This window comes from Anneissia japonica, unplaced genomic scaffold, assembly GCF_011630105.1.
Source record: "Anneissia japonica isolate Jap-2015-1 unplaced genomic scaffold, ASM1163010v1 scaffold287726_len2788222_cov184, whole genome shotgun sequence".
Taxonomy (NCBI): domain Eukaryota; kingdom Metazoa; phylum Echinodermata; class Crinoidea; order Comatulida; family Comatulidae; genus Anneissia; species Anneissia japonica.
This window is the reverse complement of record NW_022705125.1, coordinates 367,852-383,190: the sequence shown is the minus strand read 5'-3', so window position 1 is coordinate 383,190 and position 15,339 is coordinate 367,852. Positions and strand designations below refer to the sequence as shown.

Here is a 15,339-nt window from a genome sequence, read left to right as displayed (position 1 = left end):
CTCTAACTTTAAATGTTTTTCTTTATGCTCAATACACATAACAACACTCCACACAACCTCCACCCACCGACAGCACTTAAACATTGCCAGCTATTGTCAAGTGGGCTATTGCATCATTGATGCTCTTGTTTGTTATTATTACGGTTCATATTCTTATTACAATACTAGTATTGTTAGATTATTATAAATGTTATTATTATTTATTTATATTATTTTCATATATTATTATTATTTGTCGTCGTCGGCATCATTATTGTTATTTTTATGACGGGGCTGATAATATGATGCACATTGAAGCCTTTACAAATATGCACTAATTAAGACTACTGTAGCATTATTTATAATATTATTTAGTATAATTGTTATTAATGTTATTACATCATTGTTATTGATATGTTATTATTAATTGAGAAAAAAAAAACATAAGAATTAAGTGATTACACAACTATATGGGAGTGCCTGGTCTTAAATTAACTAAATTATTATAAGAATTATTAAAACCTATTTATATTTGGTTCTGCATACAATCACTATTTTTTTTATCCTGTGTTCAAAGAATCTGCTGGTACTTTTAAACGCATTTGGTTTTCATTCTCTTAAAATTACTGTTTTGATATTGTAATTGTCCTGCCCCAATGGAAGAACATAATAAAAGCAGGTAGGGGTGATAAATCCATGTACTTGTATAGTCTGTCCTTGAACGACACTCTTCAAAATTGTTATTTGTGCATTTATTTTAAATGTAAATAATTGATAAGAAATTTTAGATAAGATCAATGATGTGAAAACGAAAAGGATTTAGCACTTGTGTAACCGGATTTAGTGGTATTGTTGTATTTTGTTGGCAAGTGACTTCCTGCAAAATACTCACTTGAAATTAACTACTGGTGGGAATTATGAAGCCTTTTCTCTTATTCACCAAAAGAGTGAATATTTTAATGATTTTTTTGGTCTCAAATGTTTTTAAATACTTCCGTGCTTGTACTTCAAAATACTAGATTTGAGTCAAGTGTTCTTCAAGCAAATTTATTGTTTCTAGTACAGTATTCAAACTTGTTTCTTGTGTTTCAGTTTTAAAGCTAATTTTCATCAAATCAGGTTTCTGAACCATCTGAACTTTAAATTCCAATGTTAAAATGTTTACCATGGGCTTGGGCAACTCAGCAACCTTATTTTATTACCTTGGCACACACACAACTATTGTTTAGCAAGGTCGTAAAATAAGTTGCAAAGACAAGCCAAACTATTTACTCCATGAAAAAGAAAAAAAAAGAGTGACTTTTTGATATTGATAAAGGGTTATCAGTAAAATTAAAGTTCTAAAATGATAAAAGAATTATTTTTAATCCAACATTTCGTTATAAAGTTACAGGAGATTAAACGTACTGCTGTTTATACTGTAGAACGGTATTTGAGAAATTGGCTGGCAAAGTTTACGATTTTGGACATTACTCAGGCAGACACTTTTTATTGTATTCTTTTGCATTTTATATGATTATTTCATATTAATTGAATTTTTTTATAAGGACTTAATCTTTTGTAATTTATTGTTTCTTAATAATAGCTTTTTTTTTGTAATTAAGATATATTTTTAGATGATGTACCATAGTTTATTTTTATATTCCACAATAAATTTTAAAATAGTTATAATAGTGGTAATAAAATTGTAATGTCAGTTTCCTATTGTCAGTATTAACCTTTTTTATGCAATGTTATCTTAATGGGTTAGATAAGTTTTTGATGTTTCATTTTCTGTGGGGTTGTGTGTTTTTCAATTTTATCTTGTATTTTAAGAAAACAATTAAATTATGCATTTTTATTATATTGTAAACTTCTTGCAATTCAGTATTTTACTGCCAGAATCTGCATCTGAAATCAAATCATTATGAAATGTTGTTCTAACATTGAAAATGGGGAAAATAACAACTTATCATGATGTATAGATATGTAATGTTTAGTTCACTGCAATAAAGTAGATTCCAACATGTCTGGAGTTCAATTTCAATTTCAAGTAATATTTATTTCACTTTTGTCATAAAATATAACAATTTGTACAGTACGTGATGATAATTCATAATAATAAAGAGAATATGTGCCAAAGACAAGCCAAACCAGTCACTCGTCGCAAAAATCGATTTTGAGTTATTAATACAGGGTTAAAGAGTAAAATAAGAGCCAGGGGCGGATCCAGAGGTGTCCAAAAGCGGGGGCCGAAAGGGGGGACCGAAATTCGGCCGATCGAGACAACAATGTCCTAGGGGGTCCGGGGGCATGCCCCCGCGAAATTTTTGTGTTATAGACGCTGAAAATAACATTTGAGGCGTTGTGGGCTATCATTTTTTTTTCTTTTTCTTTCTTTTTTCTTTTTTTTAGCTCCCAAAAGGGGGGGGCGGGGCTGGGCCGCCCACCCCCCCTAAATCCGCCCCTGAGAGCTATAAAATGGTAAAAAAATCATTCAAATCCGACATTTCCTTATGAAGTTACAAGCATTTAAGCATACAGCTGTTTAAAGAACAATATATGAGAAATCAGCCTTCAAAGTTTATGATTTCAGGCATTTCTCATGCAGAAACTATCATAAAATCTTTATACTGATGTCAATATATTCCTATACATTTTAGTTTATTTATTTCTGTTGGTTTTTTTCTTAGATATTCAATGACCTTTCAATTCCGAGTGTCATCCATAGAGATCGAATTCTGTCTGTTTTTATACGTTCCTTTCTTAAGGGAAAACATTTATCGATCAGTGATGTAATAGCTGTCTCTTATACACATCTAGATGTGTATAAGAGACAGGCATACAGCTGTTTAAAGAACAATATATGAGAAATCAGCATTCAAAGTTTATGATTTTAAGCATTTCTCATGCAGAAACTATCATCAAATCAGTTTAGTGAAATAAAATAGATTTTTAAAAATTTGACATTCCAGCATGTTTTGGCAATTTTCTCTGAAACACAATTTGCGACGAGTGACTGGTTTGGCTTGTCTTTGCCACATATAAGTACAAGGAAATGATCAATTCGTGAAAAGGAACTCAGAAAGCAAGCTTTTAGTTGCAGAGCCCTACATAAAACAATAAAAACTTTTAAAAATGACATTTAACACACAAAGAACTACTATAAGTTATTTTTCACCAATATGATTAGGCATCAATTATGATTAGAGTTAATGTATTATTTATTTAAGTGGTGGATAAAAGAGTATTACAAAATATACAGTTATTTATATTACATCGAGCCATCTCATTTCCAAAAACCCTCATATACCTCTCATTTAATTTATATTTAAATGAACAAATATTTTTACAGTTTTTCAACTCATCCAATAATTGGTTCCACACCTTTGAACCCCTGTATGAAAAGCATTTTTGTCCGACGTTTGTTCTTTTGAAATCAATGACAAATTTATGTTTATTCCTTGTATTGTGGCTATGATGCGATTCAGAGGTATGGAAAAAATCATCGAATGAGTCTGGTAATTTTCCTCTTTGGTTTTTAAACATAAGAGTTTAAATATTCTTTTCATATAAGTCAAAAATATTTTATGTTTTTGTGGCAATAAAAAGAGGCCTTGAAGGGTGGAGGAAATGAACATTACAAATTATGCGAAGTGCCTTGTTTTGAAGTGTATGAATTCTATTAAGATTAGTTTTGTTTGCCGAGCCCCATATTGATAAACCATAAGTGAGAGTTGGCAGTATGAGTGATTTATAAATGATGAGAAGTACTTGAAAAGGTAGAAAAGCTTTTAAAATGTTCAAAGCACCTGTAATTTTAGATACTTTACTTGCAATTGTATTTATATGGCTTGTGAAGTTTAACTTTTCATCTATGATGACTCCTAAGAACTGCGTATTTTCAACTCTTTCAAGAATATCATCACCAATCCTTAGCACTGATTTGAAGAGTCAAAAATTTATATTTTTCCCACTAAAGATCATGTATTTTGTCTTGTTTGTACAGTAAGCTTATTATTAATAAATCATTCATTAAGGTGTTTAAGTTCAGAATTCATTGTTTCGTATGCATCAGATATAGTTTTATGTTCTAAAAATAGGTTAGTATCATCTGCGAACATGATTAAATGAGCATAATTACATACTGATGGCATATCATTGATAAAGATTAAAAATAGTAAGGGACCGATAATCGATCCCTGAGGAATGCCGTACTTAATATGTCTTGCATCAGATTTACAATTACACACATCAACATATTGTTCCATTTCATATAAATAGGTACGAAACCAGTCGAGTACAATACCCCTAATACCATAATAATGTAACTTATCAATGAGTATTCTATGATCTAAGGAACCAAAAGCCTTGGAGAGGTCCAAGTATACTCCTATCATTAACAACTTGTTGTCAAGTGCTGATGATATTTTATCAAGCGCCTGTAATAATGCGTGAGTAGTGGAATGACCCTCTCTGAAACCGAATTGAGACTGGCTAAGAAGATTATGTTTATTCATGAATGTAATAGTCTGGTCATAGACAATTCTTTAATATATCTTTGATAAGCATGGCAATATGGATATTGGGCGATAATTATTGATGTCATTTTTTTCCCCATTTTTGAACACCGGTATAGTTTTACTTAACTTTAATTGACTGGGAAAAAAACCTGTCGCTAGCGATGTATTAATTATATGAGATATGGGTTTAGCCAGTATATCACTATTACTCTTTATATACTTCGCACCAATACCATCATATCCACAGGATTTATTTAAATTAAGATCATTTAAATATTTCATTACTTCATATTCAGAAACTGGCATAAAAAACATTGAATTTACGACTTTATTACGCATGTTTCCAATACAGGAGGATCTGAATATGCATGTCCATTATTCGCTTTCTCAGCCATTGTTCTGCCAATATTGATAAAATGTGTATTAAATTCTCTGGCTTTTTCTGTAGGACTATTAAACAACTGTGATTTAAGTTTCATTTGAGTTGGGAGAGTAGATAGTCGTTTTCTCCCTAATATTTGGTTGATTGCATTCCATGTTTTTTTCATACTACAGTATTCTTACGTTTTTCAAAATCTTCTTTGTAATAATCTACTTTTCGATTTCTAATTACCGATGTCAATATATTCCTATACCTAGTATATTTTAGTTTATTAATTTCTGTTGGTTTTTTCTTAGATTTAATGTAATGTTTTTCTTTGATATTCAATAACCTTTCAATTCCAAGTGTCATCCATGGAGATCGAATTCTATCTGTATTTATACGTTCCTTTCTTAAAGGAAAACATTTATCGATCAGTGATGTAATAGTTTTGGCAAATCGTTGGTAAGACTCATTTGCATTTTCACTGCACAAAACGTCTTCCCACATATGGTTTTCGAGCTCAGATCTGAAAGATTGTTTTTGTTGTTCAGAACAAGTATGTTTGAGAATAAAATTATTTGAGTTATATGTTTTATATGTTATTGACTTTTCTATACAAAATATTGGACAGTGGTCAGAAATATCGGTAAATAAAATTCCGGTGTCAGTATCTTGGAGATTGCATGAGTTAGTGTATATGTTATCTATTATTGACGCTGTGTCTTCCGTTATTCGTGTCGGCATGTTTACAAGCGGAATGAACGATTCTGGGAGCATAATATCAACATGGGCTTGGACATTTGTATTATCATTGTATGAATTAATATCTAAATTGTAATCACCCATGAGGTAAGTTCGTTTCTTTTCACTATTGCATATTTTCATTAATTCTCTTATTGTTCATTAAAAGTGGAGACGTGCGATTTAGGTGGCCTGTATATAACACCGCATGATCGTGTTCTTTCCACTATTGATTTCAATTATAATGCTTTCAGTGGTGTTAATAATTGTTTTTAGGTCATCCCTCAATCGAAAGGATATATTTGATTTTGCATATAGCGCTACTCCACCCCCTAGCTTATTTTTTCTATTATTGTATATAGCTGTATAATTTGGGAGTTTGTAGAGACTGCTAAGGTGGTTATTAGATAGCCAGGTCTCAGTCAATCCAAGAACAGAAAATTCATGATCAAATCGGCCTAGATAATTGGTTAATATATCAAACTTTCTTATTATACTTCTACAATTTAGAGTAAATATGGATAAACTATTTAAATCTTGTTGGAAATTAATTTGGTTGAAGTCATCAATGCTTAAATACTTGTTAACATTATAATTGGGTATATCAATATCAGTGTCATAATCGTCACTATTTGTAGTTCCTAAAAAAGACATATTTCAGTTACACTTATTAAATAGAGATAAATAATAAAATATAAAGACAAAAATGGTAATGTAAAGTTCAGTTATTAATCAAATAAAACACTTAGATCTAACATCGCTTGATATCGCTCCGCCGATATCGGTAGTTCGGTCGTACATAAGTAAGGTAAAAATAATGCGATCAAAATAGTGCCGTTTAATCCATAATATTCTAAAATTAATAAAATTCACAGTAACTTATCCGTACAGTTTCCAATTTTTTGTTTAACTCCCAATCGAGCTATCTATCTCGATACATTTTCCCGTCAATGAATAGTGACCCATTACGAAACAGTGGATGTTTCCGTCATTGTAGGCTTTCAACATTATATCTTTAAGTTCCCATTTCTTATTTACATCGGCTAAAGGCAGGTCTTCCATAGGAGTGACTGGTTTGACTTTGACTTGGTCTTTGCATTGTTGAAATTATTACCTTAGTATACACATGACTTTCTCTCTTCAATAGTAAGCTGTACTAGTCTTCATTAAACATTGAGAACACACTTTGACATTTTGATATTTTTTTAAACACAAGCTTAATGATAGTTTAGGTGCCTTTTGTTTTCATACTATAGATATAGATTGCATGCTAGTATGCCTATCATTCACCTGAGGAAGTATTGTACATTTCATTTTATTTCATTTCTTTAGGCACAAGCGCCAAGGATATACCAATCAGCTAACTTAAGCACTACCCTACGTGACATGTTAATAAAAAATCTCCAAACTATTCTCTCAGTGCTTTCTACTTTCGCTTTCTCTTAAAATACTTAAAACAAGTGAGTTTAGAACCAGTCTCAAATTTCAACAAAATAGAAATTGCAAATACCAAAAACTACAATTTACTTTACTACAGAAACAGGGACATAGGTTGGTTTCGGCCATGGGAGTGTGAAAAGTTAGATTTCGGAACTAATCCCAGAATGCGGAAGTAAAACCCTTATTCCAATGAAAATTTTTACTCCAATTAGTGGAACTAATTTGCTGCCATGGGTGACGGAGTGCTTTCCCAGCATGCCCAAGAGAAATGCCATTTGCTAAAAATTGTACGCAATACATTGCTGCTGTACTTCTTACATATTATGTTGTATTTACATTATGTTTTGTGCATAGCTTCCTAATAATAATAATGGAAACAAAAAGATAAGTAACAATTATGGTCAATTGTCATATATTTATATATAGCACTTTCCACAGAAAAAAACCCATCTTAATGCGCTGACAATAACAACAGTTACAATAACAATAACTATGCTCAGAGATGTTATAATCGTCCAATCTTGTATAACCATAGCCTTTCAATATAAAGTTGTTTTTTCAGTTTTTTTTTCAGTCATTTCAGTTTATTCATTCGTTCATTCTTTCATTCATTTTTAAATCATTTAATTATTCAATCATTTCATCATTCAATTTCATTTATCCATTCTTACATTTTTTCATAACTCATTCACTAATTCATTTCCTTCAGTCAATTGCATTTTAAAGCCTACTAGTAACATTTTATCTATACACTATGAAGGTATCACAAATACTCAAAATGATCATTAAAAAAAATAGCTTACTTTTGTTATAAATGATAATTTCTATTTTTCTGTTAATTATTTAAAAAAATCTTCCTTTCTTTATAAATGATAATTTCTATTTTTCTGTTAATACGGAGAAATATGCCAAAATCCTTGAGAAAGTAGAGCCAGCTATACGCTGAGCAGTGAAGCTTGGTAAACCTAATTCGATGGATTGGAAATCCAAACCAGACACCAAACTCAAAGGATAACTCGAAGAGTTGTGATATTCCAAGCCTTTCGCACATCACTCTGACTCCAAAAGGAAGTACATTGTAAAAAGAGACAATAAAAAAAGGAAATCTGGAGGGTGCTGTGAGAAGTTAATGGAAAACAATGATTGCTATAAATTTCAGCATATTGTTGCTCAACGTTGAGGCACCGTGCCGTATGTGTGTATTCATGACTACTACCACGTTGAAGGGGATAACCAATCCATACCTAGTTGAGAAGGTATGAATGTCACTCTTTGTCAATGGTATGAGTAACTAATGCATGCAACGGCCATGAGATGTTAGCTGAAGTTTGAATGTTTTTGGCTAAGATTTAAACGACAACAGTGAATGTCCTGAACAAAAAAAAAATTTTTTTTCAGAGAGACATGTACAGCAAAGTCAAAATTTTACAAAAAATTGATCAAGACAGTAGAGGATGTTGATGATCTATATACTGATAAGGTCTAATATAATATAATAGATCGGCCTACATCCAACATTTTCAGCTAAAAAAGTACAGCGTACATATTTTTAAAAATTATTCCATTGAACTTTCTGCTACTGAACAGATATGTGACTGCATAATAACTCAGCACAGAAGCATACAGAAACAGTGGTGGCTGAACCAATGATATGTGATGATGTTATTTTATTGGATAATCCTAATGAACTTTTAATAACTACAAAAACAAACTATTAAACAAATCCACCCTGAAACATGAAGAAAAGGAACCTATTATATGTGGGGGTGTTATTGTGTTCGTGCTGGTAAAGAAGTAGTAAAACTAAACCAATGATTTGCGACGATATGTTTAAAATTTCAGCAAGTCCATACAACTTTAAGAGTTTTATGTAAAACTATTTGTAGAGCAAGAATGCTGTCAATGATGACCAAAGGTTCTTCAATGAGAGTGGGCACTTTGGATAATAAAAATATAATTGTGCTTTAAAGTTGATGTGTTTTTTTTTTAAAGCCATCTAATTTTAAGACATTTTTAGTAAGTATTGTATTTTTAATCTTATTGACTTTATCAGTAAAAGATAAACTATCAATGCTTAAGATAGGATCATGGGTTAATATTCGTTTATTTATTCATTCAGTCATCCATTAATTCGGTCAATATAAGTGTGCACACAAATGTAAATTTTGAGATTTTTTTTTTAGCAATCAATGTCTGACTCAGCATTTTCAGCCAAAAGTGTATTGTATATTTAATCTCTTTGACTTTATCAATAAAATTTCAATTATCAGTGCTTCAGATCATTACTTCTAAATACCTTACTTAATAATAATGGCCTGAAGATATAGAATAAGATAGCCTGGGGTATTTGGTGGTTTTTTTTGTCAGATCTCCTAAAATAACTTATGCAAAACTAAAGAGTATATTTTGAGCAGGTTTATCTATGTATTTTACAATTTTGTTTTTAAAAATGAAGTGGAATGGGTTAGAGAAATGCGACTTTTTTTGTATACATTTTGGTTTTAATGGAAAATAAGACAAGCCTACTGTGCCCTTCTTCCTAAGTTAATGCTTGGGTTTGATTCTTAGTAGGTCGAGTTGGGAAATAATTAATTTTACCGGATAGATTTCCCTCATTATTTATATTTATTTATTTAAAAACAATTAGATAAATTAACAATTATCATGAAATATTGTTGAATAAATATATACTGTAAAGCCGTTTGTTTTTGCTGCCTTTTACTTTCGCGATTTTACAATTTTAAACATTTCGCAGCCTTTTATTTTTGGGATTTTACAATTTCCAGTTGTTTTTTTAACATGGTGGAGGAACCTGATATTATGTTATTTTTTTTGTGCGCCATTAACTTTTGTCATCGTTGTTTTATCACAAAAATTAAGGGCACACAAATATTAAGGGCTTTACAGTAAATAAATGTATTTTTTTCTTTGCACAGACATTATATGGACTTGGGGTGATTGAACAAGGTCTGAGACGAGTTGCTGGTTGGAGTGGCGTTATCATAACTGTTGCCCTTCTCTTGATGTTCACCTCTGCAACAGAATTTATCCGGTAAGTAGAGTATACACTGCTCGGGTTTTTAGGAAGCTCGTGGAAAAATCCAAGTATATGAGGCTTGCCATCCACCAACCAGCGTACTGTCGCTAAATGTACTTAGCTTAAGAATGTGGTAGTATTGTATACTTTAGTACAGAGAAGCCAGAATACTTTTACTCATAACTTTGTCAATTCCAGTAAATGACCTATCATTTTAAATCTTATAATGTGGAGAATATGAATATGTTAAAAAGTAAATTTCAGGTTTTGGTCATTGTTGTTGGTTTTGGCATGGCGAGCCCCATATTGTAGTTTTACAAACACAATTATTACAATGAATAATATGGTGAAGTGTACTACTAGTCTAATACCATTTTAAACAAAAAGTATTAATAAAAGCAGCATTTTGAGACTAGTTGAAATTTTTATCATCCTCACTTACAGGAGAAAAGAAAAGTAGAAATAGAAATGCAAGCCTCATAAAGCGACTATGTAGTAGATCAAAAATAGATCATCAATTCTAAGAAGAAAACGTTATTATGATGAAATGATAAGGTGTAGTTTTTAAATGAAGGTGATATAGAGAATAAATAATAGAGGAGATTGAGGGGGAGAGTGAATAGAACTCTGTATTTTGACATTCCACTGTCAATTTTTAATACAAAAACTTCATTTTCACAGTCGTTCTTATTTTGAAACATTTTGGATTACGCATCATTTGTTTGTCATTTACTATGGATTTCTGCTCGTCCACGGAACTGAGTGAGTATAGAATTATTGCAAGCAAAGTTCATAGAAACCTTCTACAAATCATTTTAATTTACTTTCTCTTTCCTTTCAAAAAGAAAAACTTGATCTTATGTATTTTTTTGAATGTTTTCTTTCATTATGACTTGGCTTTAATAATTTTTTTATATTTAATGACTCCCTCATTTCTTCACTTTCACTTCGCAATTCTGACCGTTTCAAACTCGTTGACAGAAGATTCTACTTCAATCGAATTGTTCCCATGTGGAACCAACTCCCTCATGCTATACGTTAAAATCCACAATATCTGGTTTTAATTGAGCCTTATACATATCTATGAGCTTCTGTTTGTCAGTGAGTTTGACCTGGCCAGCACATGAAACTGGGTCACAAGATGTTTTCGTCCTCTATGTAGAACTGTGTAATTTTGTTTGTTGAGTTATATTTTCACAACTTATCTATTTATTTATTTGCCGTTGGGTCATGTGCATTTATGAGAACCTGTTGACATGTTCTCTCACAGGAATTGTTTTGTGTATCTATATGATTTCAGTGGAAAGTTGACTAAAATAAAAAAAAAACATAAATAAAATAAACATATTCATGATATTGCATGCTTTTACTACAATTGTATTTTCATGTCTCTGTGAGGCAAGAATAAATAATAATTTAAGATCATTTTTGGGACCACGGTTTCTATGGCCTTTAGCAGTTTTGGTCTCTGATTAGAATAATAAAGATAAAAGTTTTTTGTTCATATGGGACCACAGGTCTTTAATTGGAGGTGGTCTTTAATTAGAGCGAGACCTGTAGATGTTTTAAGATTTGTTTAACCAGATCTCCCAGTGTCTTTTTTCAACTTGAAAAAATGAAGATACATGATATCAGGATGCTTGAATTCCTGCAAAATTCTCTGGCCATTTTGATTTGTAAACTAAAAAAAACTTTTAAACGTATGCCTTTAAAATATAACAGTATAGTTTACATAGTATAATATAACAGGGAGCAGTCTCCTTCCAGTTTGATAGAGTATTATGTTGTTGCAACCCATTTGTATGTTATTCCTTAATTGGTATGATAATGATGGTGTGTCTTAAATTCTGTGTTGCCGTGTAATCAATTGGTAAACTTCTGTATCTTTCAACATTAATAAATATATAAGTTAGGCAACTTGTCATGTAATTTTAAGTTAACTCTTTATTCATTTCAGAGGTGTTATCCGTTCCCAGAGTAATACAGATATCCATGACCCCGTTTATTGCGAAAATATCAGTGTTAAAGATTGGAATTTTGATCCAAAGTGTATGACCAGTCCAACGTTTGTCAAGGGATCTGCCGCTGTAAGTTTTAATTTAAGATACCATACAAAAATAAGTATATACATACATACATAGCAATAACGCCCACATATATATATACGTACCATTTAATGCCCTCTCGAGGCACACCATTGTATAATACAGTGTACCTGATGGTTATTTGAATCTATTCATCCATGAAGCCTCTGTGGTCTAATGGTTGTGAGGCTCAACTTGACAGCAAGAGGTCAAAGATTCGAATCCTGTCGGAGGCATTTTATTACACAACATATTTATAGCTGAAAGCTGTTGGTGATAGTGTGTAGTGTATGAAAACCAGTGGTGCATCATACAAAATTGTCATGGTACATCTTACACAATTGACATGGTACATTGCACAAAATTTGAAATTCAATTTATTATTGACATCTTATAAATATTTTTCTTTCATAGAGTTATAAATGGGTTACTGGACCACTTGTTCTTTATTTTATTGAAAGACTTATTCGGTTCATCCGTAGCCACCAGACTGTAACAATTACAAAGGTGAGACATAAACAAAACCATTGTTTAATTTAGAATTTCTCTATTACCACTGGTTCATAACATAGTTGATGAAACACCCACTTAATTTACTAAGATGTTGTGCATCCGTTCCATTCATAATTAGAAATGCTGTGTGTTTAATTAATTTTTTGTATCTATTGCAAGTAATGAACTGCTGGGTGTGTGTGGAAACAATATTTTGGCAACACCAACAACATTTGGGCTACACCATGTTGGCAACACCAAAATATGTGGACAACATTTGGTAACATAACATGTGGGCGATACTTAAGCAAAATGCTGTTTTGGCGACACCAATAATTTGTAGGAAACAACATGTGGGGTTCAGCAGCAACAAGAATATACAGTGTAGCTAACAACATCTGACACATTAAAGTTAGAGCAACAGCATAAATTAAGCAACCAGTTTTGGCCAACATCAACAAAATATGAGCAACAATATTGGACCACGAATATGCAAGATACATAAAATGAAACTTTTAAACAACAATGACAACAACATTGTGTGCAATCCATTATGATATTTAAGAATTATCCTCTATGAAATTTTGCATATTTATAGGTTGTGAGGCATCCCTCTCGTGTCTTTGAGCTACGAATGAAGAAGAAAGGATTCAAAATGCAATCTGGACAGTATATCTTCTTAAAATGCCCTAGCCTCTCACATCTTCAATGGCATCCTTTCACACTTACATCGGTGAGACTATAACATTAACAATGAAAAGAAAGTATAATATTAGAGATAACAGTACACTCATTACAAGCAGATTTTTTCTTTTAAAGACAATACTGAAAAAATTACGTTTGTAGGACTAGGAGCAAAATCTGAACATGGCTTCAATATTCACATTGTAGCTATGTACAGAAATAAATTAGAATTTTGTTGAAATATTTATTTTTTATGTAAACAGCTTCTTACTACATTAGAACCCCTATTAAGGGGACACCCTCGGGACCCAAAAAAGTGTCTTGGGGTTTTTGGCATTGTTTCGTACAATGATGACATAGATTCTTTGTAATTATCTTTTGATTGTCCTTAGAATGAGTTGCAGTTGAATTATTACTAATTTATAACAATAAGTTGCAATGCAAAATTCATTAAGATATGAAATAACGAAAATTTTATTAAAACAACAGAAGTTGTTTCACTACTTTACTGACTACTGTAGTTGTTTTGATACAATAAAAACAATAACTGTCCGCTTAATATGGGTTAAAATGTATTGATTTAACTTGTATGTGGCACACTCAGAAAGTGTCCCTGTTCCCTTAATAGGGGTTGGCTGTAGTGTAAAAAGATATTGCCCTTGTTTCATGGAAAAGTGTCCCCTTAATACGGGTGTCCCCTGAATAGGGGTGTCCTAAATGAAGTGTTGTACTGTACTTTTATGTACTGCATTCTTATTGGTCAGTCCCCAGATGAAGACTTCTTCAGCGTGCATATCCGAACTGCTGGTGATTGGACAACCTCTTTGTCTATTGCTTGTGGTGCCACCAGCAAAGAACCAATTGCAGCAGGGGACCTTCCAAGGTAAGGACCCATCTAACTATATTATGTTATTAGAACGTTATACTAAGTTTAAATGTTCCTACAAAACGTGTGAATTCTATACCAAACCACGCGAACAGTATATTGAATGTTTTGTGTTTGCTGTGAGGCTTTGTAGAACATTGACGTTGATAAGTATTCATCAACTTTCAGCTTTTGTAAATGAATGAAGTTTCTTTCAAACCCCCACCCCCATATATAAATTTGTAATTTGATTTTCTTGCTGGTCCTCCTTATACTTACCTTCCTGTTTCCTATTCTATTTTCTGCCTTTTCTTGCATATCCCCTTTTAATAAAAAAATCCCAGGGTTTTTGCTTATTCTTTTTAGTTCCTTTGTGACCTGGAACTAATGTAATGGTTCACATGTAAAATGTGTGTATGAGATGTGCAACCAAAAGACGTCAGCATATTTGTAAACAAATAGGCTCCGAAACGGTGCATCGCGGCAGGTATACATTTTGCTCGATAGTTGCTGGTGGACATGCAATTGTGCAAGAAATGTTTGTTTTTTTCGGTTAGATGAAAAATTTAAGCTGTAGGCGATAAAACATATACCCCTACCACCAGTTTTGAGTCGTTTTTTAGTCGAAAATTTGATTTGCGTATGCATCGGGTCAAACTTTCCCGACATTTTGTTTCTGTCGCCAGCTGCCTAGAAAAGTTCTTTGTGTTGTTTTGCGACTGTCAGTAAACATTGAGCAAGCTGAGGTAGTTGTGGCATATTGGCCACTTACCTGTGCTATTATTTGAAGGTGTTCTGTGTGTTCGATTGGTGATTTAGTATACTTTAACGGCTATGTCCCGGGTGGTGGAGAACCTTAAAATTATGGACACATAAATTTACAGCATGTGATGGACTGACCGTCTATACACATATACAGCATGTGATGGAGGCATGTATGTGATGGACAATCCCGGGTGGGGGAGAACCTTAAAATTATGGACACATAAATTTACAGCATGTGATGGACTGACCGTCTATACACATATACAGCATGTGATGGAGGCATGTGATAGACGGACGGATGAACCTGAAGGTGGGTGGGGGAGATTTCATCAAAACATTAGTGATGGAGGCATGTGATAGACGAATGGACAAACCTGAGGGTGGGT

The 15,339-nt window shown here is 32.3% G+C and overlaps 1 protein-coding gene across 3 annotated transcripts in view; it reads left to right on the top strand.

The window, feature by feature from the left end:
• Window positions 1-15,339, top strand: part of LOC117105256 (cytochrome b-245 heavy chain-like) — a 39,613-nt gene that overhangs the window by 13,456 nt on the left and 10,818 nt on the right. For 2 of the 3 annotated variants that reach the window (XM_033246346.1, XM_033246345.1), the window contains exons 5-10: window positions 9,963-10,078; window positions 10,745-10,825; window positions 12,021-12,150; window positions 12,562-12,654; window positions 13,238-13,372; window positions 14,088-14,206. In XM_033246346.1, coding sequence (XP_033102237.1) covers window positions 9,963-10,078; window positions 10,745-10,825; window positions 12,021-12,150; window positions 12,562-12,654; window positions 13,238-13,372; window positions 14,088-14,206 — 674 coding nt within the window. Of the gene's footprint in view, window positions 1-6,651; window positions 8,283-9,962; window positions 10,079-10,744; window positions 10,826-12,020; window positions 12,151-12,561; window positions 12,655-13,237; window positions 13,373-14,087; window positions 14,207-15,339 lie in introns of those variants that run through there. The other variant, XM_033246347.1, reaches the window with a different exon arrangement.